Below are 25,529 nucleotides of genomic sequence, written 5' to 3' on the forward strand. Positions count from 1 at the left end.
AAACGAGAAGCGTTCTAGCTTTCAAATCAGTTCCAGTGGCCACATTCATCCCAGTAAAAAACAAAACCCACTTTGCTGATAAAACAACACCAATGGAGGATTCCCAAGTCGAGCAACCGAAAGCATGTGCAGTGTGCACAGGCGAAACAAACACGTCTGACCGCGGCGAGCTCCAGATTGGGAATGCAGGACAATGGATTAGTAATTAGTTTTTAGTGGTTAGTGAGAGAGAAGTGTGGTAGTTTATCACCTACGGTACCCATTGAGTCGTTAAAACTCGCTTTGGGTGGGAGCCGGTACCGGGCTACGAACCCAATACCTAATAGCCTTATGTCCGATGGCTTAACCACGGCACCACGGTAACAGGTGACAGGAAATGTTTTATTTAACGACGCACTCAACACATTTTATTTACGGTTATACGGCGTCAGACATATGGTTAAGGACCACACAGATATTGAGAGAGAGAACCCGCTGTCGCCACTTTATGGGCTACTCTTTTACGATTAGCAACAAGGGTTCTTTTATATGCAACATCCAACAGACAGGATAGTAGGCCTGCATGGAAATTAAATGAATAAGTGAGTGAGTGAATATGAATGAATTACACAAAACAGCGACACAAAAAACTAATTTGTGGCAAATTTACTAAATAGCATTCCCTTCCATTAGTGGATCGTGAGTAGGGGGTGGAGGTGGATCGGGGTGTTAGTGGGGGTGTCACAGGATCCCCGTGGCCTCACCCACCGCCCGTTTGAAATGCACTCATTTTAAATGATTTTTTTTCTTTGTTTAATTAATTTATCAACTACAATTTACAATGGTTCACTAAATTTCCCTCAAAATGTGCCTTTGAGCATCTTCAGGGCGAGACATAGCCCAGTGGTAAAGCGCTCGCTTGATGCGCGGTCGGTTTGGGATCGATCCCCGTCAGTGGACCCATTGGGCTATTTGTCGCTCCAGTCAGTGCACCACGACTGGTGCATCAAAGGCCGTGATATGTGCTATCCTGTCTATGGAATGGTGCATATAAAAGATCCCTTGCTACTAGTCGAAAAGAGTAGCCCATGAAGTAGCGACAGCGGGTTTCCTCCCTCAATATCTGTGTGGTACTTAACCATATGGCTAACGTCATAAAACCGTAAATAAAATGTGTTGAGTGCGTCGTTAAATAAAACATTTCCTTCTTTCCTTCCTGAGCATCTTCATTCCAAAATTCTACTGGAACCCATTCCAGATCTCTCTCCAGGCACGTGTGTTGGGATTTTAGAATGGGGGGGGGGGGGGGGTCTACTATGATCCCGGAAATGTAGAAAATTTGCTTGAGCGGGGGAGGGAGGAGGGTTCAGTCCCCAAAACTCACCGGCCTGCACACGTGCCTGCTCTCAATTTGGGAGCTCGGATCATTTGTCTTCAACAAACTCAAATTGCCCTTTTCAGAGTTTTGTGCGCCCCCCCCCCCCCCCCCCCCCCCCCATTTACAAAATCCTGAATCAGCCCCATTCTTTGATACATTTTCCCCTGAAATGAGAGACGGCCGTATATAGCAACCAACAATGTTTAATATTTAAGAACCGTAAACAATTCTTTTTATATCAATGACCTATTTTTTTTTTATATTATCATGTCTGACTAGATAAGATAGTAGCCTATAAGATGATTACCGTAAATCCCTTTTTATCATAACCAAGGGAAATCATCCGATCTAAATTGACAAGCTATGACCTCAAATATAGAAAGAAAGAAATGTTTTATTTAACGACGCACTCAATACATTTTATTTACGGTTATATGGCGTCAGACATATGGTTAAGGACCACACAGATATTGAGAGAGGAAACCCGCTGTCGCCACTTCATGGGTTACTCTTTCCGATTAGCAGCAAGGGATATTTTATATGCATCATCCCACAGACAGGGTAGTACATACCACGGCCTTTGATATATCAGTCGTCGTGCACTGGCTGGAACGAGAAATAGCCTAATGGGCCCATCAACGGGGATCGATCCCAGATGGACCGCGCATCGAGCGAACGCTGTACCACTGGGCTACGTCCCGCCCCTGAAATATAGAGGCAGATGATTAAAGTGTATGGATAGTATGGGGGACGAAATCAACTGCCATCGTTATAGGCTATGGATAGTGTGGGGGACGAAATCAACTGCCATCATTATAGGCTATGGACAGTGTGGGGGACGAAATCAACTGCCATCATTATAGGCTATGGATAGTATGGGGGACGAAATCAACTGCCATCATTATAGGCTATGGATAGTATGGGGGACGAAATCAACTGCCATCGTTATAAGGCTATGGATAGTATGGGGGACGAAATCGACTGCCATCGTTATAAGGCTATGGACAGTGTGGGGGACGAAATCGACTGCCATCATTATAGGCTATGGACAGTGTGGGGGACGAAATCAACTGCCATCATTATAGGCTATGGACAGTGTGGGGGACGAAATCAACTGCCATCATTATAGGCTATGGACAGTGTGGTGGACGAAATCAACTGCCATCATTATAGGCTATGGACAGTGTGGGGACGAAATCAACTGCCATCATTATAGGCTATGGACAGTGTGGGGGACGAAATCAACTGCCATCATTATAGGCTATGGACAGTGTGGGGGACGAAATCAACTGCCATCATTATAGGCTATGGACAGTGTGGGGGACGAAATCAACTGCCATCATTATAGGCTATGGATAGTATGGGGGACGAAATCAACTGCCATCATTATAGGCTATGGACAGTGTGGGGGACGAAATCAACTGCCATCGTTATAGGCTATGCTTATCACCCATTTTGCTTATACATGTACTTATTTTTGTCCTTATATCCAATTAAGGTTCAAGCACGCTGTCCTGAGAACACACCTCAGCTATCTGGGCTGTCTGTCCAGGACAGTGTGTCTGTAGTCAGTTGTTACCGGTTAACGAGAGATAAGTCGGTATAGTGCAACGTGGCCTTACACATACCCAATGAGTCGTTAAACTGTCAGAGTGGGAGCCGATACCAACATGCGAACCCACTACCTACGGAGGCCGGTTAAACCATTAGCAACAAAGGAGTCCTTTGTATGTACTAAAAGCAAGGTCGGATCTAAGATTAGGCTGACCTTTTGTAATCACCTAAAATAAAACCCTGACACATACTGACATTGATTTAACAGGGGGCGAGACGTAGCCCAGTGGTAAAGCGCTCGCTTGATGCGCGGTCGGTTTGGGGTCGATCCCCGTCAGTGGGCCCATTGGGCTATTTCTCGCTCTAGCCAGTGCACCACGACTGGTACATCAAAGGCCGTGGTGTGTGCTATCCTGTCTATGGGATGGTGCATATAAAAGATCCCTTGCTGCTAATCGAAAAGAGTAGCCTATGAAGTGGCGACAGCGGGATTTAACAGGTCATGAGCATTATAGCAACATCGTGAAAAATATTGACTTTCTAACCAAACTATTTATGTGCCTATATCCACTGAAGGTTCAGGCACGTTCATCCCGATCGCCACGTAACATTAACCCTCTCTTCCCCAATGCGAGCATCTGTTTATACCGTCTAGCCCAAACTAGTGTTGCTCAACTTCTCTATGTTTATATTGTATTTAGAGATCGGCGTTATTGGTTTAAATACGGTAATGTACTTTAAACAAGTATACAATGGGTGGACGATCGTTTGCACATATTGTTTGCATTAGTTTATTGTTTCTGAATGGCGCAGACAGTGTGAACATCTCAGCGTATTCTCCAGAAGAATTTGCGAGGTAGGAATCCTATATGGAATTTAAAATATCAGAACCTTTTAAACTGCGGCTTTTGGTGTCTTGCTGCATAGGTGTACGGGCTCCCATTTGTGTAGGGTGGGATTGGGGTGGGGACAGTCTGAGTTTTGTCCGAATTAAACGAAAATGCCCGAATCTGGATAACATTTATTCATATTGGCACTGTAAAACGTGTCTGCTGAATAAACTCATGAAGCTACTGTAATAAGAAATAAGAATACCCATCCCAGTGCCGGATTTATAAGGGGCAAAGGGGGGGTGGGATTGACCCGCCCCGCCAGAGGCCCCCCCCCCCCCCGACTAAGGACTTTATAAAAAAATATATATATAATTATATAAAATTAGTTTTTTTTATTTTATTTGTCATGTAATTTTATTTCTATGTTGAGGGGCCACCGAACCTGGAGTGCCCCCCCCCCCCCCCCCCAGGTCTAAATCCGGCCCTGCCCAGACCCCTTCCCCACCAAACAAAACAAAAGAAATAGACAAACATGTGGAGCTAAATCTTCTTTTAATAGTGTATATGTTGTATTTACAGACTTGCGTCAAAAAAGTTAACAGCAAATCCCAGCGATTTCTTTGCGTGGGATTATGGCGGAGCTCTGGTTTTCGACGGTCTATACGAGGTGAACAAAACATTTGGACTGGACTATGAGTTGCTGCTGGACAAATACTTAGACAACTATGAAACCGACCCGTCCTCCTATGGATACAAAGTTCTTCACGGTATAACAGTTCCACGCTACTATGCTATTGGAGACGAAATAGGCTTGTTCCCAATTGCATACCTTTATCGTGCTCAGTTCAAGCACAATTTTACGGGACCAGATTTCTACATTGCTAAAACCGTTGCTGACAAATATGTGGTCACGTGGCCGAAGCGGCTTCCTGATGGAACGGTGACTCGTTCGATTGGTTGGCGCGGCGAACCCCTGACTGGCCCCACATTTGTGTGGGCAGACGACCAATACATGGGTTTGACCCTGATGGCACGATTGGGGCGCGCGCTAAGGAGTACGGGATACGTAGAATTTGTAGCCAATCAGTGCTTGTTGTTCAACCATTATCTTCAGGATTCCGAAGACGGACTCGTCTATCACGGCTACAACGACGCTGATAAGCATCATTCTTGTTGCAAATGGGGTCGAGCTAATGGGTGGAGTATCACAGCCTCCGTGGAGGTTCTCTTGGCTCTACAGGAATTCAAAGATATCATGCCCAGTAAGTGGTCAGGTGTGTTGAAAATTTTTCAAACACATGCCAGCGGAATGTTGCGGTACCAGTCGACTGACGGGCGGTGGCGACAGGTTGTCAACGAGTCCAGCACCTATCTGGAGACGTCCGTTACGGCCATGACCTTGAGCGCACTATCAAGAGCAGTCACACAGGGTTGGCTGGATAAAGAAAAGTATGGCCCAAAGTTAGACTTGGCGTGGGAAGGTCTGCAGGGCGTTCTGCAAGCCGATGGTACGGTTGATGGGGTGTGCACCGGCACAGGTAAGATAATTAGTACATTTTGTATTTGTGTAAACATTTATCAACAACAACTAAAAAAACACAACAATGTGTACTAACCAGTAACATTAATATACTTTTATTGTTTTTTAAATGACAATTTTTCAGTATTATCAAGCGCATGTCCAGGAAATTATGTGGGGACAGGTGGTGGTGGTGTGTGTGTGTGTGTGGGGGGGGGGGGGTCTTGACTGGCAAGCGAGGTTTACAAGGAGGAATCGGGTCATGCCTCCTTGGAATGTTTCTTTTTTTAAATTTACAAAACGAGAACATTCGCTGTGTATTACTAATCCTAATGTAGATGTAAGTAAATGGCGGTTCAGTGATCTGATCTTCAATGTTTCAGGGAACGGGCACGTAGTTCATTGGTTCGGCTGAGGTGCGATGTGTCGTAGGATCGACCACCCTCGATGGATTAGAGTTGTTCCCCTTTCAACATGTATTGTCTTGAGACTGTTTCAGGGATCCAGACTTGTGTAGAGGACTACGAGAAGAGGCCGACGCCGTATCTAAACAGTCGCAATGGAGGGGTCGGGTCCGTTCTCCATGCTGCTGTTCATTACTACCAGTTCAAAAACATGTAGACAGCAGTGCAAAAACATGTTTCGTACCTGTTTAAGCCGAGTGCGAATGTACATTTTACACCAATAAAACATTTATTATGTTTTTATTGATGGTTTTCATGTAAAAAAAAGAAAAGAAAAAAAAGAGAAACTAAAATAATAATAATAATGATCGAATCAGATCTCCTGACGGGCTCTCTTTGTAAAATTAATTGGTGGCCTTGGGAAACTCAATTTTCAACCCTGCTACTGCCACAGAAACTGTTGGCAAATCTCACACAGAACAACACATACCAAAACGTTAAAAATACAAATCATGGGGATCTGAAAGAACCCAATGAGTTCATTTAGCAATGTTATGACCCGAATGCCTTCCAACTTCATGCAATTAAACACAATCAGCGGCCTGTATTCCACTATGGTAGATATCACATTCTAGGAGTGGACAAGTAATTCTGTATTTAAATGTCTTGATCCGCCAATGGTTCTGATTCAAAGACGCTGACCCGAGGGATACAAATTTCAGGAACGTGGACACGTTTTTCATTCATTCATTTATAATTTTTATCTTGTTTATATCCAATTAAGATTCAAGCACGCTGTCTTGGGGACATACCTTAGCTATCTGGGCTAGGATTAGTTACTTGTTAGCGATGGAAAAGTCGGTATTCTGGCCTTATACCTACCCATTGAGTTGTTAAATTCGCTCTGGGTGGGAGGCGAACCCAGTACCTACCCACCTTATGTCCGATGGCTTAACCATCGAGCCCGGTCGTGGGCACGCTGCATAGAAGGCAATTTATTTCTTGATTTCAAGACATTGGTGTGTTAATTAAATAGTAGAACCTGCCAATTATATAGTATTTATTTGGTAGAAAAAAATGAATAATCAAGCTGCCCTTGTATACAAAAACCAAACAATTTTTTAAAAATCGGTATTTATGAGCATTTTTGTCGAGGTAAGCAACGTTTTAGCTGGATAAGCAAGTTCACTTGGCTCCAGCGGGCTTGGGCAACATCAGTGACAGCATCCAGTCAACGATCCATTCTGGAAGACTCCAGACCACCCAGAGCAAGTACTTGGTGTAATTCCCGGGCATGTACCTGGCGCGTGGAAATCGTGACGTGATGGCATGCACGTAGTCATCCACCACAAGGTACGTGTTGGGGTTTACCATGGTGTCTATCGTCTTACGCACAACGACTTCACCTGCAAAACGACAATAAATAAACATTCGGTAGTACTGATATTTCAAGGGCCATAACTATAAAAAGTGCAAGTTCCCATGAAAGTCAAATTTGATCTTAATTCTACCTGTTACATGATAAAAATATACACTAAAATTTTAGATGAGTATCGAGGCACTGAGAAAAAAACAAAACAAAAACAACGTCCGACAGACAGACGGAGATAAAACCTAGAGTCCACCTTACGTGGACCATTAGGAAGGAAGGAAATGGTTTATTTAACGACGCACTCAACACATTTTATTTACGGTTATATGGCGTCGGACATAATGGTAAAGGACCACACAAATATTGAGGGAGGAAACCCGCTGTCGCCACTTCATGGGCTACTCTTTTCGATTAGCAGCAAGGGATCTTTTATATGCACCATCCCATAGACAGGATAGCACATACCAAGGCCTTTGATGTACCAGTCGTGGTGCATTGGCTGGAACGAGAAATAGCCCACTGGGCCCACTGACGGGGATCGATCCCAAACCGACCGCGCATCAAGCGAGCGCATTACCACTATTAGAGGACCCAAACATGATTTACACAAACATACAAAATCGCGCAAATGATTATGTATGCATTGAGAAAACAAACTACATGTAACTATTATACTGCCTTTTTACTTTTCAAATAAAATATTAGTTACTGTTTATATACTCAAAAAAAAGAAGAAAAAAGTATACATATTAGAGAAAAGTATTTTTACATATTGTTGTACCTTATCCTCACTTCAACATATATTGTACGTGCAAGTTGGTCGGAATATCGTTGACGATATCACGGTTTCACGAGCAGAACAAATGCACGATTTCTACATGTTGGGAATGAGTTCATGTGCCAAATCGAATACTCACTAGAGGTTCAATACTGTTTAAAAAAAAAAATAATAACGTCCAAAACATTCCTTTTAACCATGCCATGGTTGACCCCAAATGACCGTGAGAGAGCAGTTAGAATGCTTCAAGCAGGCATCAGTGACGTTGCCAGACGTTTTAATGTCACAAGAGAGACTGTACACAGACTTATCAATAGATTAAACGTCACTGAATCTACCAATAACCACCCTCATAGTGGTAAACCACGAGTTACTTCGGCTGGCCAGTATCGGTATATTCGAACCACAACCCTCCGAAACCGATCTCAACCAGCCACTATTATTTCCCATCTGTTGCACATCACTGTCCAAACTAAGAAACTGACCGAAAGAAGACAACAACTGTGCACGGCGGCCAGTGATACGACCCTTCTGACAACATCTCAGCTATCTGGGCTGTCTGTTCAGGACATCTCTAGCGTTAGTGGTCGCTGTAATACATCAATAAGTTCTCTGGGTATCAGGCCTTCTTTAAAAATGGTATGGTACCTTTATTGTGCTACAACGGTCGATTCGTTGAAGAATCATGACTTTCATATTAATGCTCGTCATAGAATTAAAAATATTTTAAAAAAATATACCCCATGTAATTTTTGTTTCATTCAATTTGGAACATCTGCGTCTACGAATGTTTATTTCTAAACAGCATATTTTCCGACCTTGTATTAAACACGTGATCGGCTGGTCTGAATTATGTAACACCCATTGTCACAAACTTCAAGGTACCATTTTCAAAGAAGTAGCCATATATTATAACGGTTACTTACACTGTTCCAAGTATGTCTGGCCATAAAACGCTTGCATTTCGGGACTAATTCGTTCGAAGGCAGAGCGCAGACGTTGTGGCAGATTGGAGATCATTGGAGTTTTGAACGTCAGAGGTTCAATCATATGCACGGTAATTCCCTCAACATACAAATCTCGCCTGTAAAATACATTTTAAAAAACTCCACTATTATAACATAACTATATGTAATCCGTGCTTATCAACGGAATAGTTTAGATGGGTATTGTGGTCTTACTTTAGGCTTTCCTTTAAAAAATACGGTCGCCATATAGATAGCCATCCCGCATTAACGTAGGCAGTATCCACGGCTGTCGTGTATATAGCCACTTCTATGTTAAGTAATATATATATAGCTACTTCTATGTTAAGTAATATATATAGCCACTTCTATGTTAAGTAATAAAGATGGCGGCGTCCACTTGATTGTATTTATGGAATTCATCTGGGTACGCAATATATAGCACGATATGTACATGGTAGATCAAAAGAGAAGCGACCAGAACGATCGGAAACGGTTAAAACGGCCTTGCGTATTATATATTACAATTAGCTTTAAGGGCATAGTCACAGACCACTGACCTATTTAAACATAATCTGCTATTAGTTTGGCGTTGATTTATTTGTGGTTTAAATCGATAATATAGAATTTCACATTGCATTCTCGACTTTTGTACTTCACTGGTAGGACAACACATCCTCTAGGAACAATTTGGTGTAGTGTGTATGACATCAACCTTTGACTTGTGTCTCTAATCCTCGCATTCGGTTCTATTCCCCAAAACTGACTAGTGTTCACGACACTTGCCTGTGCTCCTGTGTCTAGTTGACAGTTCAAATTCTTGCCACATACCTGTACTGTTTCGTCTGGGTTAGATTCACCTGACGACTTCTAAGTTCTAAAAAGAGTCCTTAAAAAGAGTGGAAGCCTATAACTTGAAACTGAACTTTAACAATGTCAAGGTCCGTAAGAGTGAAGTACCCCATGTAGGTCACATTGTGTTGGTGAATGGTCTGCGTCCAGATCCAGCGAAAGTAAAGGCAGTGAAGGAAATGCTAACTCCACCAACAAAGGCGGGGATGAGACGCTTCCTTGGTTTCGTGCAGTAACTTTCAAAATGTGTACCAATGTTGTAAGAAATTGATTTACTGACGTAGTTATGACACCATTGCATACAAACAATATTATTAAAGCTCCATCATCTGGTATTAAGAATATAGTTCAATACATAACACACTGAACCATACCCTCTCTAACCTCTATCTAAGGTATGATCAAATATGACAATATTGCATATTTATTATGTGAAATACGCACCTCAAGCAGTCGGAATACGCCTCGACTCCGTATTTAGAAACACAATATGGAGCAACCCCAACAGCAAATCGTCCGGACAAACTGGAGCAATTAACAATTCGGCCATGTTGTTTTCGTATCAAGGGCAGAAACGTCCTGCACACGTCAATCATGCCGTAGACGTTGACGGCCATTAGACGTTCGTATTCCGACCTGGGGAACCATTCAGCTGGGCCGGGATCACACGCTATACCAGCGTTATTCACCACAGCCCACAAACCTACAGTCATAGTAAACAAAAAAAGGTATTGTTTTGTTTAAGGACACCTCTAGAGCACATAATTTATTAATCATCGGCTATAGCCTCTATTAGAAACATACTTATCTGCCCTTGATTTGCATGGGCGCTAAGCGGCCCGAACAGCCACTAAATTACTTTTGGTAATTTTGACATATAAAGTCTTAGAGAGGAAACCCGCTACATTTCCCTATTAATAGCAAAGGATCTGATATATGCACCATGGAGAGTGTATTAGTGGATGAGTAAGAACAGGTATAGACACATCACATCTATGTCTTTTAAACGATTATTTTTCAATACCCGCAAATTGGTTCTCTAGATGTATTTCAATCATGTTTTAAAATATATCGCTAGACAAAATGGATTGGATTTACAAAGCCTGAATACATATAGTTACAATGCTAAAAACAGCTGTTTTAAAAAATTGGTTGAATATGTCACTGTGATATTCCAGTATTAATTTTAATACGCACCTGTCTTATCCGGTAATGTGTCACGGACAAACACGAAAGCATCGTGGATTTTCTTTTCGCTCGTGACGTCAATATCCACGGTGACCAGTCTGGGAGATACCTCTTTCCTAAGACTCTCGGCTCCTTCGTCCGTCAAGCAGCCCGCAAACACATTGAAACCCATGGAGTCCAAGCGCTTTGCCAGGAGGTTGCCGAACCCACTGTCACAGCCCGTGATGAACACGTATCTGGATTCGTAGTTATCTATCGTCGACAAACCCAACAACCACCTGAGAGTGCAGTATCCAATTAACAACCCAGCTGTGATGACCAGAAGAAACATTCTGCTGACTGCTTTAAACAAACAAACAAACAAACAAATACAGTTTATTTATAAGCTGTAACCCTGAAAAACTAACGTGTATATCTGAAATATGCGTATACGTATACGTGGCGGATCCAGAAAATCCATTTAAGGTGGTGTGTGTGTGTGTGTGTGTGTGTGTGTGTGGGCGGTGGCGGTAGCGGTGGCGGTGGCGGTGGCGGTGGCGGTGGGGAAATGACATGTGGCCGAAAGCCACAAATGTTCCCGAAGGGATTCCTCGGATTTTCCAATGTAAAAATATATAAATAAATAAATAAATAAATAATATATATATATATATATATATATATATATATATATATATATATATATATATATATATATATATAAAACTGTCGCAAACTTTAGGAGGGGGCTCCTCCCCCTTCCCCGTTAGATCCGCCACTGTAATCAGTAACAATCACTTTCTATACAAATAAAGTTAAAGTTTTTGTGTAACATCACCACTAGAACACAATGATTTATCGGCTATTGGATGTCAAACATTTGGTAATTTTGACATATAGTCTGAGAGGAAACCTGCTATATTTTGCCATTAGTAGCATGGGATCTTTTATATGCATCATCCCACAGACAGGATAGCACATACCACGGCCTTTGATATACCAGTCGTGGTACACTGGCTGGAATGAGAAATACCCCAATGGGTCCACAGATGGGGATCGATCCTAGACCGACCGCGCATAAGGCGAGGGCTTTACTACTGGGCTACGTCCCGCCCCTTTCTTATATTATAATATACATACATACATACATACATACATACATACATACATACATACATACATAGATATATAAATACGTGTGTAAAAAATACTTGTTTATTATACGGACAGCTAATATTTCCATATACTTACCATTTGTGACAACCAATAGCCGATATGTACTTTTGTGCTGGGGTGTCGTTAAACAAACATTCATTCATTCATTATACGGACAGCTTACAAATAGTGAATTCTAGTTTTGCGTGATGACAGTGAGAAGATGGATGGGTGGGCAGGGACGGGATCGGGATTAAAACAATTAGGTATAGTATAGTAAATGCAGAATTTTAAAATTTAAATATCTATTTATTCAATTGTTATCCTCTACAAATGTTAGGTAGCCTACTGAAATTTCTTTTATTTTACCGCTGGATTCCCAGAAACACATTATTTTTTTTAGGTTTTAGGCTCATAGATTATGTTCAAATCAACTATCAAAAATGGCGTCCCTACACCCCCAAATACTTGATTATGGGAAGTGTTTACCGTTATCGGGAATCTGTATTCGGGTGATGCATTCTGGATTACGTACACGCTGACGGATTACGGATAAATGGAATCTACGCCTAAACGACATGGTCGTAGAAATCTACTCCCATGTTTCGCCACTCCTCAGAACATTGTATACTTCATCTCTTGTTTTTTTCTTTCTTTCTTTTTTCTTTTTTTTTTGGAATTGGGCACATACCGGTAGGTTATTGATTATTTTCTTACGTGATTAAAATAAATAATAAGCAACATTTCGAAATTTTTAGTCCCACAAAGTTACAAGCAATAGTAACATGTCTTCCTCAACATCGTCACTTTTAAAATGTAACGTAGACCAAATCAACATATCTTTAGCTGTCGATGTTTCCGGCCCTAAGCGCAAAAAGACTTGACTGACGAAAACGTTTACGTGTATATGTAAGCGGACCCATGCGTATATATGCAGACGCTCGTATATATACGCTAACGAATACCGGACAAACAGAACTTGCGCCTAAATGGTAGGCTATGATATTCATTTGTATTCCATATATCGATCAATCAAGCGAGGAAGGAAGGGAGAGTGTGTTCGAGCAGGATTTCCAGTAGACCTGCGTGGATTAGATTAAATACAGTAATTGAATATCGACTTTGTCCACGGGTTTATTAATAGATCAAGACGCGAACGGCTTTGTCAACACAAATTATTAGCAAGCGCCTTGAAGCGATATTGAACTGCAAGAATAAAAACGACATTGGATATGAATATTTCCATGCATAAACTCAGGTATAATGTTCCATGACTGGTATAATGCTGGCTTATTCAAAGAAAACGATGTCCGCTAACATATAGGCTACTTACTTTTGTACACAAATCCCGAGGTGAATACTACCGTAAATATCATTGAATAGGGTGGGGTTACCGTTAAATGTGCTGTACAAGCGGGTGTTGTTTTTGTTTTTTTACATTTCCGACACACCCTAACATGCCGGGTACCCCATTTATTTACAGAAAATATTTACAAGTTTGTTTGCGTTAAATCAATTACTTAATCAATTAAAGAATTAAAAATTAATACCAATTAGTTTTAGAAGTTTTATGTTAATAAATTAACTTATCATACATGACTATGATATAAAAGTAATAATTAATATAATGGGTTAATTAAAAAAAAAAATTCATTTACAATAATATTTGTAATTCGAAGACATCCGTGCACCAGTATTTTAGGAACAGTTCTTTAGTGTTCAACTGTAGCAGAATATTCAGTTTCTGGACGATTTTTAAAAATAACATTTTAAAAATGTCATTTCATTACATGGCTTATTTCCTTCTAACATTTTATGTAAGGCCCAAATCGTTTTAATTACTTCAGGCTACTCCAGAGAAAAATTCCAAGTTCGACGTATTATTGCTAACTTATTTATTAACGATATTAACGATATGGAATATCTTTTTAAAAAACTATTTGGCTCTGATCTCATATTAAATGCATTCTAAATTGTATTTGGTAGATCACATAAATTTGGCAATAACTTGAATTCTTGAAGAAGAAGAAGAAGTTTATTTTGGTTAACGGCACAACTAGAGCACATTGAATAATTAATAATAAATTGGATGTCAAACATTTGGTAATTCTGACTCGTAGTCAATAGAGGAAACCCGCTACATTGTTCCTAATGCAGTAAGGATCTTTTATATGCACTTTCCCACAGACAGGAAAGCACATACCACGAAATTTGACCAGTTGTGGTGTACTGGCTGGAACGAGAAAAACACCAATCAGTTGAATGGATCCACCGAGGTAGTTCGATCCTGCGACGCAAGCACCTCAAGCGAGCACTCAACCGACTGAACTAAACCCCGCCCCTGTATGAAAAGCTATGATGATGCTTCCAAAAGTATTTTATTCTATTTGTACATATCTAATTTTGTATTCATTTAAATATAAAATATCATTATCGTCGTTCTCTACTAAACCAATTCTTTACAGGATTCTCTTCTTTTGTTTCACGTTTCGGGCACACGAGAACATGTCGGGTACCCAATTTTATTAACCGTTTACACTTTGAGTTAATTACTTCAACAATTAACCGGGTATCATTGAATAAATACAAATGTAATATACCGATAAAAAAAAATTGGATTCGTGCATATTAAAAATATTATTATCATAAATGTATATAATCGGTTAATTAAATATGTTCATTTTACAATAATATTTGTAATTCAAAAGGTTGGGTTTTTTTGTTTGTTTTTCTTAAATATATGGGGCACACCCGAACATGCCGAATGTGCCCAAAATATATTTACAAAAGATCACACATTCAGTATACATTTAGCGAGTTATTTGACGAAATTAACCGGGTCTCAATGAGTAAATAAAATTCAGTATATACAGATAAAATCCATTTGGAAACATGAATATTATTTTAGGATAACATTTGTAATTCGAAGGTATCCGTGCACGTTGCATGGATATCTTCGTAGCACCAATATTTAAAGATGTTTTTCTCTTCTGTGTGGCTGCGTGGCTGCTCAACTGCAGCGGAATATTCAGTTTCTAGACGATTTTTAAAACATTTAAAAAGTTCCATTTCATTACATGGCTTATTTTCTTCCAGTATTTTACGACGGAGAAAAATTCCTAATATACCGAATACTAGAGCTGGGCGGTATACCGTATGTACCATTCGGTATCGGTATTATGGCAATACCGATTTACCGTACCGAGTAAATTTCAAAATACCTTGTATAGGGGCATGTTAAAAGGGTACTCTCTGCCCCTCTGTCTCTGTCTGTCTCTGTCTGTCTCTGTTTGTCTCTCTCTCTCTCTCTCTCTCTCTCTCTCTCTCTCTCTCTCTCTCTCTCTCTCTCTCTCTCTCTCTCTCTCTCTTCCTCCCTCCCTCCCTCTCCCTCTCTCTCTCTCCCTCTCTCCCTCTTTCTCTCTCTCTCTCTCAAAATACCGAAATTTCGATATTGAAAATATTTCCCGGAAAGCACTAATAATATATCTGACGAACGCAAAATGGTTTGGTATAAATCAGACGAGAGCCTTGTGTACGGAATTTAATTGTATTTAGATGAAATCAACGGGTGAGCCATAACATAGGCATGCATTTAAAGCCGAGTATGCTGAAAATAACGTTCGATATCATGTCAATACCGAATACCGTACCGATACCGACGTAAATCACCTCAAAAATACCGATATCGATACCGAGCCTCAAATTATAATACCGCCCATCTCTACCGAATACAATTTTAAATGCATTTAACCTGAAATTAGATCCCCAAAAAAAAGTTTATGAAAAACAGTCCGTATCGTTAATGAATTGTTTTGTTTTTGGGCAGTGAAAAAAAAGACGTGTTTAACTGCGTCATTGCAACAGCTTATTAGACATTGATTAAAAAAACAAAGTGTTGAGCCACTCAGAATGCCTCCCCTTTCTCCAACTCTCCACAAAAGGAAGAGAGGAACGGTCATCAATGACCGGTAGCCAGTCACCGAAGGTTGCACTATACCAATTAATTTCCGGCTGGGTCGAAGTTCGAGGTGCACCGAACTTTTGATAGAGAAGTTAACACCACAAGTCCTGTAATTGGTTATAAATGTGAGTGTGTTGGTTGTAAAAAAAATTAGTTTTATCTGGGCTAAAAATGTATGCAATTTTATTTGATGTAGTACCACCGTGTCAAGTAGCCTTGTGCTTGGAACATGTATAGGGTACCTGTAAAAAAAAGTACTCAAATTTTGTGCGAAACTAGGGGTGTTGCAGAAACATCTGGTTATACCGAAAATGAGCCATGAAAGGTACCATTTTCTGCAGTTAATACTTTGAGGTAGGGGTTGTAGTACTGATATTTATGGGTCACAGTTTGGTTGATATATTGCATATAGTGTTTTTAAACACAAACGTTAACATGGTCGCCTATGGGATTTGAATTGGTATAGTCCAACCCGAAAGACTGGCGACACTCCCAGTCCGCTTCGCGCTCATAATGGAAGGCTATGTCTCGTCCTCGTGATCTCGACAGTTCGTCAGTGTTTACTTGACGTCTTTGCGATGTATACTATAGAAATGATCCCTAAAAGTATGATCTTAAATAACAAAACTGTCAAAAATCTTATATGTAACAATTCAATGGTACTTCGCAAGTGGTAGTTACCTTTTGCATATTTATACCAGTTGATTTTATTTTGTGTAGTACCTTTATTTTAATAACCATAAAACGTTCTAAGCTATGCAATAACACCATTAAGTGATTGTTTTGCCATTTTATGTTGTCAGAACATATCATTGTCAATTCATTTAATTATTTAATACAACTAAATGTACAAAGAGAACGAAAAACCCAAATGACCAGCGCAAATGGATTGCTTGACCTAAGTCGTCCTTGAATTATTTTATGTAATTAAAGAGTTAATCAGGTAAAATATGAGCCTTAAATGTGTTGGAAAGATGCATACCCGGACGACCAACACATACTGACAGATCTTTTATATGCACCATCCCACAGACGGGATAGCACATACCACAGCCTTTGATAAATCTGGATTAAAATTAGCTCCACTGGTTAATAACAATTACCTACTGGTAGACCAGTAGAGCTGATTTCAATCAGACTGGGCTTTTGATATACCAGTCGTGGCGCACTGGCTGGAACGAGAAATAGCCCAATGGGTCCACCGACAGGGATCGATCCCAGACCGATTGCGCATCAGGCGAGCGCTCTGTAGAAAGATAATTTTTTTTTTTTAAAGTTGATATTGGTAAAATTATGATTGAGGAATTTTTAAATCTACAAACGGAACCTTATGAAAAAGCCTATTATATCACGTCCGGTTATTGCACACAGAACAAATGGGATATCTTATGATTGGCTCAGACAGTCGTGGGAGCAGAAGGTTGGCCAACTTTGGCGTGACAGTTGGTAGTCTTAAGTTAGCATTATGAGCGGACTGGTTAAGGGCGTTTTCATTATGCGATTAGTTGCACCGACTTGTCGGCCCCACCATAAGCGCACGGGCTCCCATTTTTGTAGGAGGCAGGCTGGTTTTTGCCCGAATTGAAAGAAAATGTCCAATTCTGGATAACAATGATTATTCATATTACTATTATTGCCAAACAGCTACATAAGGTTGCAAACGAATCACTACGCATTTTTGACAGATAAAAAATACTTTATTTTGAAAATACACCACCCAATGATCAATGACCTCAATGACTGAAAGGTCAATGACCTAACAGTAGATTGTTCATGATAAAGAAGAAAGAAAGAAGTGTTTTATTTAACGACGCACTCAACACATTTTATTTACGGTTATATGGCGTCAGACATATGGTTCAGGACCACACAGATTTTGAGAGGAAACCCGCTGTCGCCACTACATGGGCTACTCTTCCGATAGGCAGCAAGGGATCTTTTAGTTGCGCTTCCCACAGGCAGGATAGCACAAACCATGGCCTTTGTTGAACCAGTTATGGATCACTGGTCGGTGCAAGTGGTTTACATCTACCTACTGAGCCTTGCGAAGCACTCACTCAGGGTTTGGAGTCGGTATCTGGATTAAAAATCCCATGCCTCGACTGGGATCCGAACCCAGTACCTACCAGCCTGTAGACCGATGGCCTGCCACGACGCCACCGAGGCCGGTACTCATGATAAAGATGTCGTGTGTTCAACATCTTCACTTTCATCCTCCTCGTAACATTGAGTAAGGTTGCTTCTATATGCAACGGTTGTTCGAACATTTGTCCCGTGACAGATATAGAACATTATATAGTAACTAAGCTGTTAAACACCAACATTTCGCATTCAAAAAGGGTTTTTTTAATTATTATTTTTACACAGAATTAGTTGCAGTTAGAAATAGTAGAGCCTAATTAAATGAAAGGACAACACAATAAAATAAAATAAAAGACGCACAAACACAAATGATACCCCAAACGGTAATCCTAAAACTCCTCCCCCAAAACCAAAACAAACACACACACACACACACCACAAAACAACACAAGTCACACGGGCGTACGGGCACCCACTTTTGTAATCCTATGCAAATACGCTTCCACATTTCGTCGTTAAAAAAACACGGCTCATACAGCAATGAAGAACATGCAAATCAATTAGACCCTTCTACTTTCCGGGACATTTATTATTCGGCTTACCGGTACTACCCAAAACAGGATTTTCTACTTAGACCCTTCTACTTTCCGGGACATTTATTATTCGGCTTACCGGTACTACCCAAAACAGGATTTTCTACTTACCGGGCCGATACCTTTCCATCCTAGGACACAAGGACCTCAGGCGATCGTTCTACTGACTGAGCGAGATCCTGCTATTTTGGTGACACCTCAACCCCCCCCCCCCCCCGCCCCCCCAAAAACCCCCAACAAAAAACCCACAAAAAACACAATACCCCCCCCCCCCCCCCCCAACAAAAAAAAAAAAAAAAAAAAAAACCCACCCCCAAAAAGCAAAACCAAACAAACAACAACAATAACTCAATACAAACACAAACGTATATTAGTAGCTAGTTATGCTCTTCAGTTGTCATGAATCCTCGCAGTGCTGGTAGCTAAAGTTTACGGGTTTCATAGACACATGGCAGGTATTGTGAGTTTTCATAGTACTAGGCTCAACATGTTCTAAAACATATAAGAAGACACTGAGATGACTACAATCGCACATTACGACAGTGGGCACACGTGTTAAAATGTACATATTTCACACATAGCACTAGGTGAAAAACGGGCACGTGTAAAAGTATTGGTATGGAATGAACGTGCAAAACGAGACTCATGTGATAACATTACAGGGATAAATAACCGAAACTCACCTAATAGTCACTTTATCGTGTAACAGTTGCGTTGTGTTGTTACCTTTTGTTGGAAAAGAAGTCATTTTTCAACTAAGTTTTTATTTTTCAGAAATTATTATAATTATAATTATTATTCTAAAATTCTTTTAGCGAGTTAAATATATTTGCAAACAAAGAAATAAAGCTGAATAACATTTGTCAATGTATTTGCCACAGAACTATTTTCTTAATTTAGGTATACATAATTAAAGGGACATTCCCGAGTTTGCTGCATTGTAAGATGTTTCCGACTTATGTAAGTTTAATCGTAGAAATATTTTATATTAAATATATTTACTTGTTTAGAATATCATTGTCTCTATATTCAATGTGTTTCTGGTCGTCTTAATATTTGTAAAAAGCCCAAACTGGATTTTGTCTTCAAATAATTTTGTACGTACGAAAAAATCCTTTTTGGGAAATAAAATGAAATTTAACCTAGTACAAATATTAGAACGATCAGAAACACGTTTAATATACAGCCACTAATATTTTATGCAGAAAATATATTTGATATGTAATTAGTCGTCAAAAAGTCTGTTAGTCGATGACATCTTAAAAATTGCAGGAAACTCAGGAATGTCCCTTTTTAATTGCACTAGATTATGAATTTCAATATAAGGAAATAAGTGTAATAAGTGTATGTTGCAGATTACCCCTCCCCCCAATTGTTCGCCTCCCCCCCCCCCATTGTTCAGCTTTGTTTATATATGGGGGGAAACCCCCCGCACCCCCTCCCACTTCAGTTTCCTAAACCTACTTGATTTACCGCTGCAGTAGATGGATATTATATATATATATTTTTTTTTTTACAGAATGAAGACTGCATATTTCATGCTGTTCTTGTTGTCCTTGACCTTCGTTCCCGAGCACGTGGACGGTTGGTTCTTTCGGTCTGTGCGCAGAATTCGCTTCAATCCCTACCACAAGCTAGGTTGTATGGCGGCCTGCAAGTGGGCCAGAAGCTGGGCGTGCAAGGTCTGTAAAAGGAAGAGAGGACTCGACGTGGGGGCCGATGCTGCAGAACCAGTCAGGTAAATTTGGTTATTTTTCCAGTTATTTATCGCTCTTACCAAAATCGTAGGTAAACCTATTTAGATTAGTAGCTAGAGTGCAGGGAAATACCAGGTTTTATACTGTAGGTATGACTCTACCGCCCCACCCTTTAGTTGCAGACCCGTCTACGAAAGGAATGTATTTAGGATACCTCATTAACATTTTAAACTTATTTTGCAACTTAGATTATTGGCGTTGCCAGTATCTTTACATTGGGGTGGGGTGGGGACTGTATAGTGGTTAATGTTAGGGGACTGAACGAACACGCCCGCAAGAGCAAAGTTGGCGCGGGATGTAGCTGTCAATTGGTGAATTAAACCCAATGATCTAATCTGGACATTCATATTAGCATTACTACCAAACGGACCGGTCGTGGTTAGGCCATCTGTCTACAGGCTGGTAGGTACTGGGTTCGGATCCCAGTCGAGGCATGGGATTTTTAATTCAGATACAGACTTCAAACCCTGCGAGTGCTCCGCAAGTCTCAGTGGGTAGGTGTAAACCACTTGCACCGACCAGTGATCCATAACTGGTTCAACAAAGGCCATGGTTTGTGCTATCCTGCCTGTGGGAAGCTCAACTAAAGGATCCCTTGCTGCCTGTCGTAAAAGAGTAGCCCATGGGGCGACAGCGGGTTTCCTCTAAAAAAAAAAAAAAAAAAAAAAAAAAACCGTGTCGGAATGACCATGTTTGACGTCCAATAGCCGATAAGATGAAAAATCATGTGCTCTAGTGGCGTTAAATAAAACTTTACTAGCAAACGGCTATACAGGTTGCAAACTAATGAGACTACGCATTTTTACATGGAATAAAACAAATTTCGAGGGTTGAACGATGGAAATGCATGGTAAAAAGGTTTTAGGTTAGCACATTTTGCTCCAGCACTAGGGGCAGTTGCCCCTCCCACCCCCGCCCCTGCCTCATACGCTTGTCTGCGTTTAAGGATCCAATCGTCTTGTATCCATTCTGATTGGCGATTTTCCCAGTCCCAACCAGTGCACGACTGCTATATCAAGGTCGTGTTAAGTACTGTCATGCGAGTACTAATGGCCAATTTAGCGGGTTTTCTCTCGGGACTCTATAATTAAGTAAATGATGTGCTTTAATTGTCAAACAACCCAACTAGTTAATTTCGCAGTTGTATATTAAAACAATTCATCTTAACAATGTCTATGTAGGTAGAATAGTTTTTTGAAGTCGCTCGTAAAACGGGCATCGTAGAACGGTATACAAGGTGGAGAGGTCACTAGGAGTTAATATTTGGCGAATCGCCACCCAACCATTTTTCAGCAAATGAGTACAACGAATGCCCCCCCCCCCCCCCCCCCCCCTTCTACTAAATGTATTTTAAGCTGACCTGGCGATTCTTCAGCATATTGCCATAAACTGTTTAGCATATGGGTATACTAATACCGGAAGTACTGTTTAAATGTTGCTGGATTTTTATAGGAAGATTGCATCCTCCCTGAAAGTTGTCGGATGTCGCTGTATAGTAAAGAGAAACTAACGGCCTTAGCAAATATAATTCCTCACTTAAAGAGAAATGACTTTGGGTCGACTATTTTATTCTAAATCCACCATTTGCTTCCAGGATGCCGATGTGCCGACAGTTCTGCATGATCTGGACGTGAACGGAGATGGTTTTGTCGAGCTGAACGAGATCGTTCACGTGACCGGCCTGAAAGTAACGGTTCACTCCCATAAGACAGACGTCCCATAAGGCAGACATGCCATTTGATAGACAAAACTCTTTATTGGGTTATGTAATGTATCCTGTACACCCCTGACTGCGTTAATGGTATTGCTCCAATCTGCTCAGCAAGCTATGCTGCAGTGCAACAGCAGTCTTAATTAATGAGCTGATTTCATGCAAACAACAGCGAGAGCTTAATTGTAATCTGGTAAATGCAATTAATAAATGTAAAGATACAGTGCTTGGTGGATTTTCCACTGCAATATCTCCATTCAATTCATTTCACTTCAGATTGACAATGTTTTGTTTTTATATCAATGATTACCGCACAGTTATGACAGTACCTATTTAAAAAAATTGTTATATCTACCAATTCCACACAGGCAACTAGGAGAAGTTAATTGTAATCTGCTAAACAGAATTAACAAATGTAAAGATACTGTGTTTTATGATGTCCGTGTTTTTAGAGTTTAGCAACATCCGTATACAATTCATTTCACTTCAGATAGACATTGTTTGTATATCAATGAGTATTATGTCTCTGACGACCAATGTCTTGTATTTCATTGACCATACATTTAAACCATAGCTAAGCACAGAGATAACATAAAAGTTCTTATATATTAACTGCATGTAGCTACCAAAAACAGTCATTCAATTTTTTTAGTCATGGCTGGTCTTAGAAGGATAGAATTTGTTCAATCACAAAAAGGTTCACCACAAGTAATATTGGATGGATTTTTATTTGCAAAGAATCGCACCAGAGGGGAAAGTGTTCACTGGAGATGCGTGACAAAAACGTGACCGGGAAATGCACCACTGTCGGCGAATTTGTACGGAACACATCGGAACACAACCATCTTCCAAGTGATCCGAATGTTGCTCGGTTTATCAGCATACTACGGAAGCGAGCAAGAGAAGAAACAACACCTATGCAGCAAATATACAATGATGAGGTTGCAAAGCAAGCATTAGAAACTGTTCCTCATTTGCCTTCCTTTCCCAGTATGAGCAGTGCACTGTACAGACAGAGACGAGTTCTGATACCTGCCCTACCACAGACTAGAGCCGATGTCATCCTAGAAGAACCATGGACACAGACAAATGACGGAAGACGCTACCTGTTATTTAGCGATGGAAATGAAGATAACATGCTTGTGTTCTCTACAGATGAGCAAATCGTAGCTCTACAGGCTGCAGAATCCATTTTTATGGACGGAACTTTCTCTTCTTGTCCAGCATTATGGAACCAATTATACATCATCCATGCTATGGACGGAACCACTATGTATCCCCTTGTGTTTGCTCTTCTTCCCGATAAACAGAGGATAACATACATTAGACTGTTCAGTTTGTTGAAAAATGAAGTTCAACAATTATTAAACCAACCCCTTGCTCCAAGTAAAGTTCAGACTGATTTTGAGATGGCTGCAATCCAGGCAGTTGAGACGGAGTTTCCGCAAGCTGAAGTAAAAGGGTGCTTTTTTCACTTTACACAGGCCATTTGGAGGAAAACTCAAGAACTGGGTCTTGCTGTTTTGTACAAAGAAGATCCAGCTGTACAGACATGGATTCGGAGGGCTGCTGGACTACCACTTTTGCCCATTACACAAGTACAGGATGCATGGTTAGAAGCCATGAATGACGGACCTGATGTTCCACAGGCGGAGGCATTTAATGATTATGTTGTTTTAACATGGGTAGACGATGACTCCAGATTCCCTTTGATTGTATGGAACCATCATCTGACCACTGGCCCAAGAACAAATAATAATCTGGAGGGATTTCATTCCAGAATGAATCGTTCAATCCAAGTTCATCATCCAAACATATACCGATTTGTAGAATTAATGAAAGGAATAGAGACCTCCGAACGTGCTAAATTGAGACAGATAAACCTTGGAGCTGCCCCACCAACAAGAAAGAGAGTGTATAAGCAGAATGAAAATAGAATCGTGAGATTGAAGGCGCAACTAACCCTTGAACAGAAAACGCCCATTCAGTTCTTGGATGCCGTTGGACATCTGTTAAAATTAGTATAAATTGTGGAACAGACAGAAAATTGAATCGTGAGACATGTTAAAATGTGTATCCCGGGTATATGTATGTGTATAAATAAATCTAATTTTATATAATTTTGTTATGTGTTTTGTATTTAATTGTATCCGACTATTCCATTATTTACTACATGTATTATTCAAGGTAAACGGCAGGTAATTAGTAATGGGTCTTGTGTTGTTTTAACGCGTCTGCGTTATGGGACGTCTGTCTTATGGGAGGACACCAAAGTAACCAACCCAGTTTTACTTAAAAGGTTCCACGCGGCAGATTCGGACGGTAAGAACCATTTCGTACACGACCAGCTTTAAGAATTAATTTTTTGTAATTATGTAGCAATAAGCGCTCTAGCTACTTATATTCATACCAAGTGTGATGAATGAAATAGGCCTACATTTGAGTTTAACGACACCATAAGAGCACATTGATTTATTAATCTGCTACAGATGCCAAACGTTTGATAATTTTGAGGGTTTTTTTTTAAAGGAAACTGTACATTATTCAGTTGGTAGCAAAGGGTCTTTTATATACACTATCCCACAGACGGTAGCACATAACACGGCCTTTGATATACCAGTCGTGATGCACTTGCTGGAACGAGAAATGGTCCAATGGGCCCACAGACGGGGATCTATGCCAAACCGACAGCGAAGATGGAAGTGATTTGATTATATACTACTCAAAAGAATTTAAGGGTCAAAAATGTATAACCAAATAAGTTTCAGAGTGTATTAGATTGATGATGTAAACTACACCAAAAATTTAATTTATTGTTCCATATTTACAAAAAAACCACAAATAAAACGTCACTGTATACAAGAAAGTCACATGGCATGCTGTCAAAGTTGAAGGTTGTCAAACATGGATTTTACACATTAGAACATTCGTTTAATAGTGTGTGAATCCACCCCTGGCGCGAATACACTCGACACATCGTTGCCTCATGCTGTTGATCAGACATCTGAAGAACTCTTGGAGAATGGCCTGCCACTCTGCCATAAGAAGTTGACCCAGATCATGAAGGTTGGCCGGAGGGGCATGGTTATCCCGAACTCTCCTGCCTAATTCGTCCCAGGCGTACTCTATTGGGGCCAAGTCAGGCGAATATGCTGGCCAATCCATCCTGGCAATACCTTGTTGTCTGAGAAAGTCCGTTACCACCCTGGCGCGGTGGGGTCTGGCATTGTCATCCTGCAGAACTGCCCCGCCGCCAATCTGCTGAAGGCCTGGGAGAACCAACGGCCGGATAATCTCATTCAGATAGCGGATTCCATTCAGATTGCCATCCACCACATAGAGGGTGGTCCTGTGGTGGATAGAGATGCCGCCCCACACCATGACGCTGCCACCACCGAACCGGTGATGTTGTCTAACGTTAACGTCAGCGAAGCGCTCCCCAGGACGTCTGTAGACACGAACCCGACCG

The 25,529-nt window shown here is 40.6% G+C and overlaps 3 protein-coding genes and 1 pseudogene across 4 annotated transcripts; 2 read left to right on the forward strand and 2 right to left on the reverse strand.

Moving 5' to 3' along the window:
* Window positions 1-4,664: 4,664 nt before the first annotated feature.
* Window positions 4,665-5,944, forward strand: LOC121380370 (unsaturated rhamnogalacturonyl hydrolase YesR-like). Of its 2 annotated transcripts, none has more exons than XM_041509155.1 (2): window positions 4,665-5,282; window positions 5,763-5,944. In XM_041509155.1, the coding sequence occupies exons 1-2, from the start codon at window positions 4,757-4,759 to the stop codon at window positions 5,882-5,884; spliced, it is 648 nt and encodes a 215-aa protein (XP_041365089.1). In that variant the 5' UTR covers window positions 4,665-4,756; the 3' UTR covers window positions 5,885-5,944. The 2 variants fall into 2 exon arrangements, with proteins under 2 accessions (XP_041365089.1, XP_041365090.1); XM_041509156.1 differs by having other exon boundaries at window positions 4,674-5,282; window positions 5,647-5,944.
* An 812-nt stretch (window positions 5,945-6,756) lies between these two features.
* Window positions 6,757-18,769, reverse strand: LOC121382106 (short-chain dehydrogenase/reductase family 9C member 7-like). Its single transcript, XM_041511605.1, has 5 exons — window positions 18,704-18,769; window positions 10,832-11,164; window positions 10,079-10,337; window positions 8,744-8,901; window positions 6,757-7,073 (listed from the first exon to the last, which is right to left on the reverse strand). The coding sequence occupies exons 1-5, from the start codon at window positions 18,720-18,722 to the stop codon at window positions 6,853-6,855; spliced, it is 990 nt and encodes a 329-aa protein (XP_041367539.1). The 5' UTR covers window positions 18,723-18,769; the 3' UTR covers window positions 6,757-6,852.
* LOC121382397 lies at window positions 16,423-16,533 on the reverse strand (annotated as a pseudogene).
* Window positions 18,770-22,830: 4,061 nt separating the features above from the next.
* Window positions 22,831-24,087, forward strand: LOC121381682. The gene has a single exon (XM_041511026.1). The coding sequence runs from the start codon at window positions 22,831-22,833 to the stop codon at window positions 24,085-24,087; it is 1,257 nt and encodes a 418-aa protein (XP_041366960.1).
* The last annotated feature ends 1,442 nt before the right edge of the window (window positions 24,088-25,529 follow it).

The sequence above is a fragment of the Gigantopelta aegis genome, chromosome 9 (genome assembly GCF_016097555.1).
Source record: "Gigantopelta aegis isolate Gae_Host chromosome 9, Gae_host_genome, whole genome shotgun sequence".
NCBI classification, from domain to species: domain Eukaryota; kingdom Metazoa; phylum Mollusca; class Gastropoda; order Neomphalida; family Peltospiridae; genus Gigantopelta; species Gigantopelta aegis.

Excerpts from the sequence above, each read along its gene's own strand:
- LOC121380370 (XM_041509155.1), top strand. The coding sequence starts at position 4,757 with ATGGGTTTGACCCTGATGGCACGATTGGGGCGCGCGCTAAGGAGTACG. Across the intron at positions 5,283-5,762 it reads TGGGGTGTGCACCGGCACAG|GGATCCAGACTTGTGTAGAG; the intron begins GTAAGATAATTA and ends AGACTGTTTCAG.
- LOC121382106 (XM_041511605.1), bottom strand. Across the intron at positions 8,902-10,078 it reads GCGTATTCCGACTGCTTGAG|GCGAGATTTGTATGTTGAGG; the intron begins GTGCGTATTTCA and ends TGTATTTTACAG. Across the intron at positions 7,074-8,743 it reads CCAGACATACTTGGAACAGT|GTGAAGTCGTTGTGCGTAAG; the intron begins GTAAGTAACCGT and ends GTCGTTTTGCAG.
- LOC121381682 (XM_041511026.1), top strand. The coding sequence starts at position 22,831 with ATGCGTGACAAAAACGTGACCGGGAAATGCACCACTGTCGGCGAATTT.